General features: G+C 43.2%; 1 protein-coding gene and 1 long non-coding RNA gene across 8 annotated transcripts in view; one reads left to right on the top strand and one right to left on the bottom strand.

Moving 5' to 3' along the window:
- Positions 1-4,654, top strand: part of CCDC150 (coiled-coil domain containing 150) — a 75,085-nt gene extending 70,431 nt beyond the window's left edge. For 5 of the 6 annotated variants that reach the window (XM_011225957.3, XM_034654886.1, XM_019800494.2 and 2 more), the window contains 6 exons: positions 365-559; positions 1,004-1,072; positions 1,167-1,328; positions 2,005-2,091; positions 3,901-4,020; positions 4,296-4,654. In XM_011225957.3, coding sequence (XP_011224259.1) covers positions 365-559; positions 1,004-1,072; positions 1,167-1,328; positions 2,005-2,091; positions 3,901-4,020; positions 4,296-4,412 — 750 coding nt within the window. In that variant the 3' untranslated portion in view covers positions 4,413-4,654. Of the gene's footprint in view, positions 1-364; positions 560-939; positions 1,073-1,166; positions 1,329-2,004; positions 2,092-3,900; positions 4,021-4,295 lie in introns of those variants that run through there. The other variant, XM_034654887.1, reaches the window with a different exon arrangement.
- LOC117801115 overlaps positions 1,303-12,418 on the bottom strand; it is a 28,248-nt gene continuing 17,132 nt past the window's right edge. For both annotated transcript variants that reach the window (XR_004623548.1, XR_004623547.1), the window contains 3 exons: positions 4,204-4,337; positions 3,913-4,124; positions 1,303-1,436 (listed from right to left, as the gene is read on the bottom strand). This is a non-coding gene — a long non-coding RNA (uncharacterized LOC117801115). The remainder of the gene's footprint in view (positions 1,437-3,912; positions 4,125-4,203; positions 4,338-12,418) is intronic.

Here is a 12,418-nt window from a genome sequence, read left to right on the forward strand (position 1 = left end):
ATTTTTTTTTTTTTAAAGATTTTATTTATTTATTCGACAGAGATAGAGACAGCCAGCGAGAGAGGGAACACAAGCAGGGGGAGTGGGAGAGGAAGAAGCAGGCTCATAGCAGAAGAGGCCTGATGTGGGACTCGATCCCATAACGCCGGGATCACGCCCTGAGCCGAAGGCAGACGCTCAACCGCTGTGCCACCCAGGCGCCCCTTGCTCCACAATTCTTAACGAGACATTATAATTGCCTCGCTTACCCTCCTCTTTAAAAGAAAGGTCCGAAGAGAACTAAATACGGGGACAGTACTAATCATAAGCTTCTTTTACTGAATGGAAGGTTAAAATGATCGAATTTTCCCCTTGTGTTCCACAGCTGAGGAAAGCCCTTGATGAAGCCAACTTCAGATCAGTGGAGGTAACCCGGACCAACCGAGAGCTGCGGCAGAAACTGACAGAGCTGGAGAAGATCCTGAACAGTAGCAAGGAGAAAATAAAGAATCAAAAGGCCCAAATTAAGCTCCACTTGTCGACTAAGGCGAATAATACTCAGAATGTAGAGAGGATGAAGGTTGTATGAGAAACGCTAAGTCTCCCCTCACTTCCTTTATATCTGATGAGGATCCAGGCAGGTGGTGGGGTTCATTGAAGATGGTTCCAGAGTCCTAACCACGCCTGTGTTCTCTGGGAGTTACAGCTACACCTGGGCCATGGGCACATTGCCTGAAGGGGGAGGGAGGTGGTTACTATCTCTTTTTCCAGCAGAGATACCGCTGTGTAGAGGTGTGGTTTCTCATTAGCTGCCATGTCACCTTCTGGCTCCCCACCTGCCTCTTTCACAGTGATTCCACAGGATTTGCTCTTTCAGGGTCAGTGGGCCAGAAGGGACGGAGGGCCAGCAGGAGCTGAGAATTGTGGGTCTCATATGGGATTCTTTCTGTCATCCTATAGGCAAAAAGAGCAAGCCAGTTTTTCCACTGATCATCTTTCTATGTTATTTCCACATTACTTTCAGCAAATAGAAACAGAACTGAGGCAAATGGAGCTAATTAAGGATCAATATCAGAAAAAAAATTATGAACAGGTAGATGATTTTCACAAACTCCATGTTCACCATTCACATAAAATCTCAGAGGCGGACAGGTTCACCAACTGCTTCCCTCTTTGTGCCCCACCAGTCACTGAGTATCCAGAAGTTCGTATCTGAAATGACTAACCTACAGAAGGAGATGCAGCTGTTGGCCAAGAGCCAGTATGAGACATCAGCGAGGAACAAACAGCAAGAGCTGCGACTTGAGGCGGAGCGGAAAGTAAGGCAGGAACTGGAGAGCCGGTGCCAGGTGAGAGGCTTCCGCGGGGTCTTCTCAGAGAAGAGCAGTGAATGATGTGTACTGAAACCCAGCATCAGAGCACCTAGATTTTCTGGATTCTGTAGAAGAAACATAAACCTGCAAGAGGAAGAAATCTGTAGCTTTGAATATGGCACATATTCTCAATTTTCAATGTATAAAATATTCATTCTTAACAGCTGAAGCTCCCATATGCAAAATACTGGTTCCTAGACTTCTGACTTGAATTTCATAGTCTTTCAGGAACCATACCCTTTGGTTCTTTCCTGAAGCTCAGATACACCTGCCGCTGTGATAGGACTCACAGCTACACCCTGCCTTCTGAAAAGCATAACATTCTATCACTGAGAAGGGACTTCCAGAGATCAAGCTCTCGCCTTTCAGCAGACGTTGTCTCCTGTGAAAAAGTATTCCTTCAGTTCTGGAAAGAGATGTTAATCACTTCTGCCTCAGGAGAATACATAAAATCAAAATCTGTGATCAATGCATTATGTATATACCACTGAGAGTAACAGTTTTTATCTTGTATTTTGGTAGCACCTGAAGTTAGAAAGTATAATCCCGTCATACTTTCATAATTTGGTTGCCCATTTATTACGATATGGAAGCTTTTTGTTCCATATGGTACATTGGGAGTTTGTAAAAAACCTTTCTGTCACATTTTCAGGAATTGGAAGAAACTATCAGACATCTAAAGAAATGTAAAGAGGCAACAGAGCATAAACTGAAAGAAGCCAGTGTGGAATCAGAACAGGTAAGCCATGGACATAAAGACTTAGACAAGTCCAGTTAAAATCCTTCCTTAACATAGTTGTTAGGAGTGTAACAGGCAAGAACCAGTAACTTAACTACGTCTAATGTCTACTATGAAGAATAATTTTTAGATTGACATTCTGCATCCTGATAAGAGAATGCTGAAATACTACTGACTAAACCAAGTCCAAGTCTCTACCCCTAAATATAAGAAGGGAAGACCAGCATGTGTGTAGATTTTAATGCATTACTGCTTGACATCACTAATAAAAATGAACTCTCTGTTCACTAGAAATGTAAACTAGGCCCTATTTTTTAGTTTTGTTTTTTTTAAGTAATCTCTCCACCCAACATGGGGCTCAAACTCACAACCCTGAGATTAAGACTTGCTTGCTTTTCTGACTGAGCCAGCAAGGCACCCCTCAAAGGCTCTTTTAATTTGTGACTCTGCTTTCTCTAATCTTAAATTGATCTTTTTGAAGGTATTTAAAATCAAACATTTCTTAGAGCTGGAAAGGATCTTTGAAATCATTGTCTGACACAACCACTCCTCATTTTCCAGATAAGAAAACAGATTCTTAAGGTATCACGGTGATGATCTCATCAGTTGGTCACAATTTGTCCTTTTTATAGCCATTAAATGACAGGACAATAGGACTATCAGAATGGTATATTAAAAGGAAAATGGACTCTGACACACATGAGTTTGAATGCCAGCTGAGACACTTGCTGTGCCCTTGAGGAAGTTACATTTACTTTAACTCATCAGTTACCATATCTAGAAAAGTGAGGATAGTAAGACTTCCTCTGAGTCATCTAACAGCATGACAGAACAGTAAGTTTCAATAAGTAGTACCTTCCTTCTCATTCACCATTCAAGAGGAGACCTGATGTACAGGGTCCTTTCAAGCATCTTTCCCTTCACCCCTGGTAAAGAGTGCCGGAGAAAGGTGGGGTTGGGTTTGGGGGAGGGGGTGTGAGAATATCCCTGGCATTAGGACATACAGACAGCCTGGAACGTGCTTGAGCTTTGCAGCTTTCCACAAACGAGAATGCTGTCCATGAAACAAATAATCACATGGGGAACACAGTCATTTTTTATTTTAGAGGATATGTTCTGGAGCTATTTTGAAGCAACCTTTATATAACCTAAAAACCTGTCAGCTTTGCCTTAAAATACTGAAGTATCCCACACATACACAAGTGCCAGGCACGTATAGGCACTCAGTAAATACTTGTCAAATAAACAAATACTGATTCCAGATCATCTTCAAAGGCAGACTACTAGAAGTCTAACAAAGGTAATTTGGAAGTTCGTGCTTAGGAGCTATAGTCTAAAATATTTTGATGATAAAGGAGATAAAGAGAATGCAATTTACACTAAGCTAGTCCAGTCTTTTACTAATTCAGTTACTTTCATAAAGCCCAAAAGAAAGATCTAGTGTAGGGACTCTGGAGACTATTTAGTCTTAACAGAACTCAAAAATTCAAGCTATGGTTTGAACTACCATAGTCGTTCGCAGTGCCATCTTGTCCTTTTCATTCTTATTTTCCTCCTGGGTCCTCTTACTTTCCGATCACATCCAGGAAATACTAATAAATGCATGAAAGCAGCAGGCGTGCCTGCATTCAGCTCTGCATTCACAAATCACTCCCATCTGTAGGACGTATGTTATGCAAATAGGTTGCAAGGACCTTGCATTCAGAATTTGGGTCTTTAAACATCTGGGTAAAAAGGTCTCTGGAACTAATATACAAAAAACATAACTTTCTTTGTTGTGATTTTAACTGATAACTCTTACATGTTCAGATAACAGCTAACCTGGAAGAAGCTCATCGCTGGTTTAAGTGCAGGTTTGATGGCCTCCAACTTGAGCTGACGAAAAACCGGCTGCAGAGGCTTCCCCGAGAAGATAGGTGGCTGGAAGAGGTAGGGGGTTTAGACAGGGCTGCCTTCTGCCTCTCAGACTTCTCATTGCAGAAGTTCTCTCTTCATCCAGCTGCTCTCCCCACTAATCTTTAGATTTCTTTAAACTGCCAGGAAAACAAGTGAATTAAATTTCTTCCTTAAAAGTTGCATGTCTCCCAATCCGTCTAGAGTAAAACCACTCACCTGGAGGAATAGACAATATTCATAAAGACAAAGTGGGTCCTCAGCACTGCAGGTAGTTTTGAACAGCGTTAGGTCTGTTTTCTTGCCAACAGGACCAGGGTAACAGGCACGATGCGGCATCCAGCCAGTCTGCTCTACATCGATGGGAGAATAAACAGAATCTTAAACTTGTGCCCAAGAAGTGTCATTCTGAACTAGAGAGAAAGTGATGTCCTTGACAGAGGCGCGTCTTCATTCAGGGCTGCACCGCCGTGAGTGCCTGAGCGCCGCAACCAGCGCTGGCCTTTTCCACAGTCATCAGAACATGAAGTCTTTGATGTGGCTGAAGGTTTTGGACTTGAGTTTATCGTTTTATGAACTTGCTGATATCGGTACAGAACCACCCCATCTTTTTTGTCCTTTTCCCCATTTTCCACCCAATAAATTTATATTAATTTATTGTATGATAGGAGATGCTGTTGCATAATGCTTGGCTATTTTTCTGAGTACATTTTATCAAAAAGCACTGAGGTACTAGATGATATGGCAACCAAATGATAGACTAGGGCATTTCACTGAAACAAAATATCCTAACATCTAGTAGATAATCCCTGGAACTGGAATCCCCTGGAAAATGGTGAAACTTTTCCACATACAAACGTATACCCTTTTATGCTAGGTAGTTACCAGCACATCTTTAGTAAGGATATCTCTCTTCTGTATTTTATCAAGTTCTACCCCCAGTGTGGGGCGTGAACTCACCACCCCAAGGTCAAGAGTCACACGCTCTACCAACTGAGCCAGGCAGGCACCCCTGTATCTATTCTTATATAAGAGATTGTATTTACAGCTTCCCTGGACAACCAAATTATTCTGTATAGCAGTCTGCTGTGCTCCAGGAAACTATGCCTGAGCAATGTAGCTCTTCCTTACTATAGTAAGCAATAAATTCAGATTTTGTATTTCAGATACTGGGTGGTAGATTATATACATTAAGTCGGGATTACCATAATACCTAGCTTAATTGATGCTCAAGCCATGGCAGCTACTGATACTATCAGGACCTAAATCAAGTGAGCAATTGTGAAATTGGAGAGAATACCAAAAATAAGACGCTCAGAGGTTGAAGAGCCCACCACTGCCATAAAAAGACAAAGCTGAGTTTAACGCTCAGGCTGGTAAGGGAGAGCTGTGTTGGTCAGAGTCCTGCCTGAGCAAAGCAGACTGCTGATCCTGTATAGGGCTTTGGGAGGCATGGAGTTCAAGGATTTCAAGACTTTCAGAGGCTTATAAGGCTTGATGCCATCTGTAGAAGTGTAGTAAATGGGGGTGAGACTGTTCATTGGCATTCAAGGGCAAATTTATTGGAGTGCATCCATTCCTGTTGTTGGACTTCAGAGGTGAGGGCTCACTGATTGGCAGGCCAGGAAGCCGCCTCAAGGTGTCTAACTTCCACAGAATCTCTCCCTGTGGACTCTTCATAAGATATAGTCAGTTGAGGGGGCCAAGGAGTCAATCTTGAAATAGTCTAACCAAGAGCTCCACAGAATTCAGTTGACCTTAGTGCTGAATTCTTTGTAGGAAAAAAGATCCCAGTTTACTGCACGGGAGAGATGATCAACCTTAATGGGTTGTAAATCCACCCTTCCTGAGCGTTGTCATGACATTGACTGTTACTGGCCAAGAATCTGTTTATCTCCCTCATCCAGAGCAAAGACATTTTTCTTCACTTGTGTATATTGTCCTTAAAGAGTATCATTGATAAAGTCAGTGTAACATAACTTTTTATCATTTTTAGGTTGGCTATACTAAACAATAGCTTAGGAGAAGTGAATTCTAGAGTTAGGTCGGTGATCATTTCTAGTAAAGCTTATAGTTAGCCTATTTAGAGTGCTACATTTGCTGAAGTGTTTCTGTAGTACCTTTGTAAGTGTCTATTGTAGACACTAGCTTCCACGGTGGGCCTCTACATCCATTGGAAACAACCAAAAACCAAACAAAAAGTCAAAATGGTGTTTAAGACGCCAGATATCATGTGACAAGGAAAAATGATCCTTGAGAGAGAGGGACCAAATGAGGTGAACCCTGCTATTGCCCCAGCTTACAGCCTTCAGAGCGTTCATGCTACATGGCCAGGGGGGCAAATCAAGGTGGGCGCCCTGAGTTAAGGAGCTGGAGCCCAGGGAGACAAGGACGACTGGAGTCCAGGACCCAGGCCCAGAGAGGAGAGAGCTGCACGGAGGGAGAACTTCAGAGAGGTCCCGAAGTTCCTCTGAGGATTCAGCTGGGTACTGGTCAGCACATGCACGGGAAGAAACCCCTCAAAGCTGGAGAAAGAATCATCCAAAAGGGTCCAAGTTTAGAGCGCCACACACAGTACCAGTTCGCGCCAGCCAGAATCAGAAACCTCATAATTTACAGGACACTGTAAAAGAGTATCGGTCTCAGATGTATAGACTAGTTAACCCTACAGTAAACACTGCTCTGCTCCTAATGTATCGTAAAAGGGCAAGACCCCAAATGACCCATTTCCAAGTAACTGCATTCCAAAACAGAGCACAGGAATATTTAGAGGAATACAAAAATATATGGTACCCATCAAGGTTAAAAAAAAAAAAATCACAATTTGTGGTATCCAAAATTATCAGGTATATGAAGAAGCAAATTTGACCCAGAACTAACAAAGATGTTAGGAGTGACAGAGACATTAAAACAGTTACTGTAGCTATATGTTCAAAGAATATTACAACAATGGATAATAGGAAAAAGAAATGAAAATAGTATTAAGTAGTAGAAAAATGATGGGTGGTTTGCTTTAGCAATAGACTTACCCATGTGGTAACATCAGACTTAAAGGGGATTCTAAATACAAGATCTGAAGATGTTTTGACTAATTTTTTTGACAACTATAGTTCTGAAGCAAGGAGACTAAGCTGTGGCTACTGAATTAAGGGATAGGCAATGGTACTATGTCTGCTGTTTTAACACCCACTCACCTTTTCCTGTTAGTACAAAAAGATTTATGAAAATCTAGGAAGAATCAATCTGGATTCTGAGCAGTGATCCCAAAGTATCAGATATAGGTTAAGACTCAGGAGAGGACTCAAAATTGCTGTAAGTTCTCATTTTTTAGAGTGGTTTTAGTAAACCAAAGCAAATAATGATCATTTCCTCTCAAACTTCTATAATTACTACGCATTTTCAAATTCATCTTTTATTACCATCTTTTGTCATAAAGTCATTTTTATATTAAGACAAAACCGCTCTCAGGGCACCTGGGTGGCTCAGTCGCTAAGCATCTGCCTTCAGCTCAGGGCATGATCCCGGAGTCCTGGGATCGAGCCCCACATCAGGCTCCTCCATTGGGAGCCTGCTTCTTCCTCTCCCACTCCCCCTGCTTGTGTTCCCTCTCGCTGGCTGTCTCTCTGTCAAATAAATAAAATCTTAAAAAAAAAAAAAAAGACAAAACCACTCACACTGTAAGTCATTTGGCTTTTCTTTTTAGGCAACTTTTTTGTTGGGGGCGGGGGCAGGGGCAGAGGGAGAAGGAGAGGAAACTCTTAAGCCAGGCTCCATGCCCAGTGCAGGGCCCTACGTGGGGCTCAATCTCACAACCCTGAGATCATGACTTGATCTGAAATCAAGAGTCAGATGCTTAACCAACTAAGCCACCTAGGCACCCTGCTTTTTAGACTTTTAAAATTTCGGCCTGAAGGATCTGATGTTCCAGAGTTAGGATGAGTTAACTAACACTTGTATCAAGTGCTGTCAGGAGTTTAGAGGAAAGACAAAGAATTGCGGGCTCATCTCCCTGAGTGGCATCATTAGATTTCAGATGGTTGTCCTTCAGCTTCTATTAGCCCAATGACGTTTTTGCTTGCAGTTTCGCCCAGTCTCTTTACTGACAGGCTTCCAGTTCTTAACAAGATCTTTTGGCCTCATTTTTATCTCAGGGGTCAGTTGTTTTATACAGACAGCCAGAGCTCATTTACACATCTAAGACTCTCCCAAAAACATCTAGCTACAGATTACTGGTTTTCTAAAATAGTTTCACATTTCAATGTTTTGTCTTATAAAATTCCCTAGTTTAGATGTGAGGCCATTAACAAAAAGGAGACAAGGCTCTTACTTCAGCTATTGGGTCCACCTTAGGACACTATTTGAAAGAAGAGCAAAATACCTAAGAAACGTCACTATTATGGTATTTGGCATCTCCTTGAGGACATTTACTCTGGGCTCTCATCCCTGATCAGTCTCATTTCACTGAGCAAGGTGACTTCAGGTTCACACAGCTCCACATCATCACGTGAAGTCCAGGGTGGAGAACTTTAGGCAATAGGGACTCTAATCATTTGCTAATACAAGCCGTTATGTAAGTGGCCAGAAACAATGTACAAAATATAGAAGACTAGAACAGACTGGAAGATTTTCTGCTTACTAACCCCAGCAGAGATTTCCTAAAGCTCTAATAAATCCAGGATTGAGTCTCACTGGATGGGCTGATGACATGCCGACCCTCAATCAATCACTGTAATGTCAAAGACAGATTATGTACTAATTGGCTAGGTCTAGAGGTGAGATGTGTCCATCTGAAACAGAACAGTTCCTGAAAGGAAATCTCTGAAGTTTCTAGAAGAAAGGGGAAATGGGGGTATCAGATCAAAACCACAGATGTCTACCAAAAGATTATAAGCAGAGAAAATACACCAATGGTCACAACTGAATTTCATTAACGCAGCCCCAGAGCTCTGAGTAGGTGCTAGGTTCCTTTCATATTGGCTCTCCGTTTCCTCCAAAGCATTTATAGGAGACAGCCACAGACTGTAAAGTTCTCCCTGAGCTTTTAAAACTGCATGTTTAATAACTTATAGAGACTTTAAGGCAGCTGCTTAGCTACCTACCTCCTCCTATTTCCTTCACAAGCAATAGGAAACAAGAAAGGAAAAGTGAATTCTACATAAAACCACACTTAGTATAACTTGCAGACAATCTTTAAATTTCAATCTCAAATCTTTAAAATTAAGTAAAATGAGAAAAATCACCAAATCCTAATGTGTGCACTTTCCCACTTCTGCCCCACCTCGCTACAAGTTTTGGAGCAGACAAAGGCAGATCCAGGTAGAGAAAGGAAGCTAGTGAAGGGGTTTAAGGTGGATCTGACACCACCGCCACAAAGACTAAATGCCCCCTGAACCTGGGAGTGCTGAAAAAAGTGTCCAGGCAGATCAGAGTATGAACTACAGGAAAGGAACTTCCAAGTACACAGGATTTAAAGGCACGATTTAAAGTGACACTCTGCAAAATGCATGTCTGCCAGAGGAGGAGAAAAAGGGAGAAGCCCCCACTGGAAACTGGACTTTTAAGGGAAAAGGAAAATGAAGTTTTAGGGTCAGTTAAAAAAAAAAAAAAAGAGAGAAAAAATTGAAGGACTCTCAACCCCTCAACACAAAAACCTCCCCACCAAAACAAGGAACATCCTGAAAAGCACTGGACTTTGCTCTATGGCCAAATGAGGGCTCAATAAATTAGAAATACTGCAACACAACCTAATCCCAGAGGAAAGTTAAGTCCTTAAGAGTCCTGCACAAACTCAGGAAGCAATTCCCTCCATCTCAATGGAGGAAGATTGCCCCCAATAAAAAACCCTCATGAAGGAGAAGAAACTTCAAAGTGAACAATCCAATTGGACAGCTATATGCCAAAGAATGAAACTTGACCACTCTCTCACACCATACACAAAGATAAACTCCAAATGGATGAAAGACCTCGATGTGAGACAGGAATCCATCAAAATCCTAGAGGAGAACATAGGCTGCAACCTCTTTGGCATCGGCCACGGCAAATTTTTTCATGACACGTCTCCAAAGGCAAGAGAAACAAAAGAAAAAATGAACTTGTGGGACTTCATCAAGACGAAAAGCTTCTGCACAGCCAACGAAACAGTCAACAAAACTAAGAGGCAAGACGCTGTGCCAGAGCAGAGAGCTCTGGGCGAGCAGCTTTTGCTGGGAAAAATCTGCGGATCCAACAGGACCCACCCAGCACCTCCAGAGGCAGCAAGGAAAGCAGCAGAGCTTGAGGGACTTACAGATGAAAATAGCCTAGGAGGGGGAGAAAAGATGGCAGAGGAGTAGGGGACCCCTTTTTCATCTGGTCTCCTAAGTGGAGCTGGATAGGTACCAGGCCATCCTGAACATCCACGGAATCAGCCTGAGACACAGGAAGATACATCCGGATCTCTACAAATGAACATCTCCAGTGCTGAGTATTGTACAAAACGGGGAGCTGTGAATCCGCGCACAGATATTGGAAGATAAACGGAAGGGGGAGGGAGCCGCCGCGTTCGGGTGCCGGGAAGCGGTAGCCACCTGCATGGAGGAGCGGGCGGACTGCGGACCGGCACCCACAAGAAAGCAGACTGAGACCGGGAGCCGGGAGCGCATGCAACCAGACTGAGGGCCGGAGCTTCGGAGTGCACAGTTGAACTAGACTGAAACCGGGAGCTTGGGAGCGTGGGTGGGAACCGGGGGCGCTGGCGGTGTTAGAAGCACAAAGGACAGAGACGCTCTGGCCCTGGAAGTGAGGGCTGGGACGCCGGGTGTGGGGCGCAGAACCCGGGACGCTGCAGGGCTTTTAGCAGCAGCGACACAAACAGAGTTAAAGTGGCCAAGAGAGCTCAGTGTAGAGAGGACTGCGATCTCTCTGTTCTGACAGAGGATGAGATACGGCCACTGCTGCTCTGACTCTCAGAAGAGGCACAGCAAACCGCCAGGGAAAGCTGCCAGAGAACAAAAGCCTGGAAACACCAGTTCATATTGTGCCCATCCCCATCCCCCCCAAGAGAGAACAGGGCGACTCTACCCAAATAGGGTTACCTGAGTATCAGTGTGGCAGGCCCCTCCCCCAGAAGGCAGGCTGAAAAATCAAGAAGCCCACATCCCTAAGGTCCCTATGAAACAAGTGCACACTGCCTGGGTCCTGGTCAATAATGTGGGCTCTGGGCATCCCTGCAACCTTTCCTCATCAGAATGGCAAGGAGGAGATATGCCCCCCAGCAAAGAAAAGATAATGAGTCTGTGGCTTCTGCCACAGAACTGATGGATATGGCTAAAACCAAATTGTCAGAAATGGAGTTCAGAGTAACAATGGTCAAGATGATGTGTAGGCTTGAAAAAAATATTAACGAGAATACAGAATCTCTAAGGGCAGAAATGAGAGCGAATCTGGCAGAAATTAAAAATGCTATGAATCAGTTGCAGTCTACACTAGACACTCTGACAGCCAGGGTAAATGAGGCAGAAGAACGAATTAGTGAATTGGAGGATGGGATGGTAGAAGAGAAAGTTAAAACGGAAACTTGGCTCAAAAAAATCCAATATCAAGAATGTAGATTATGGGAGATTACTGACTCAATGAAACGTTCCAATGTCAGATTCATCAGCATCCCCAAGGGGGTGGAGAAAGAGGGAGGTTTAGAAGAGATATTTGAACAAATTGTAGCTGAGAACTTCCCTAATCTGGCAAAGGAAACAAGCATTCGTGTCCAAGAGGCAGAGAGGACCCCTCCCAAGGTGAATGACAACAGACCTACACCATGTCACGTCATAGTGCAATTCGCAAATATTAGATCCAAGGATACAGTGTTGAAAGCAGCCAGGGGGAAGAAAATCGTTATGTGCAGAGGGAAAGATATCAGAATAACGTCAGACCTGTCTACAGAGACCTGGCAGGTTACGAAGGGTTGGCAGGGTATTTTCAAAGCTCTATCTGAGAAGAACATGCAGCCAAGGATCCTTGATCCAGCAAGGCTGTCATTCAGAATTGATGGAGAGATAAGGACCTTCCAGGATCGCCAGACTCTGACCAAATTCGTAACCATGAAACCAGCCCTACAAGAGATATTGGGGGGGTTCTATAAAAGTAAAAAGGCCCCAAGAGTGATACAGAACAGAAATTTACAATCTATAGAAACAAAGACATCTCAGGCAACATGACATCATTAAAATCATATCTCTCAATAATCACTCTCAATGTGAATGGCCTAAATGCTCCCATAAAATGCCACAGGGTTGCAGATAAAAAGACATGACCCATCCATTTGCTGTCTACAAGAGACTCATCTTGAACCTAAAGNTAACCATGAAACCAGCCCTACAAGAGATATTGGGGGGGTTCTATAAAAGTAAAAAGGCCCCAAGAGTGATACAGAACAGAAATTTACAATCTATAGAAACAA

The sequence above is a fragment of the Ailuropoda melanoleuca genome, chromosome 2, assembly GCF_002007445.2.
Source record: "Ailuropoda melanoleuca isolate Jingjing chromosome 2, ASM200744v2, whole genome shotgun sequence".
In the NCBI taxonomy this organism is placed as follows: Eukaryota; Metazoa; Chordata; class Mammalia; order Carnivora; family Ursidae; genus Ailuropoda; species Ailuropoda melanoleuca.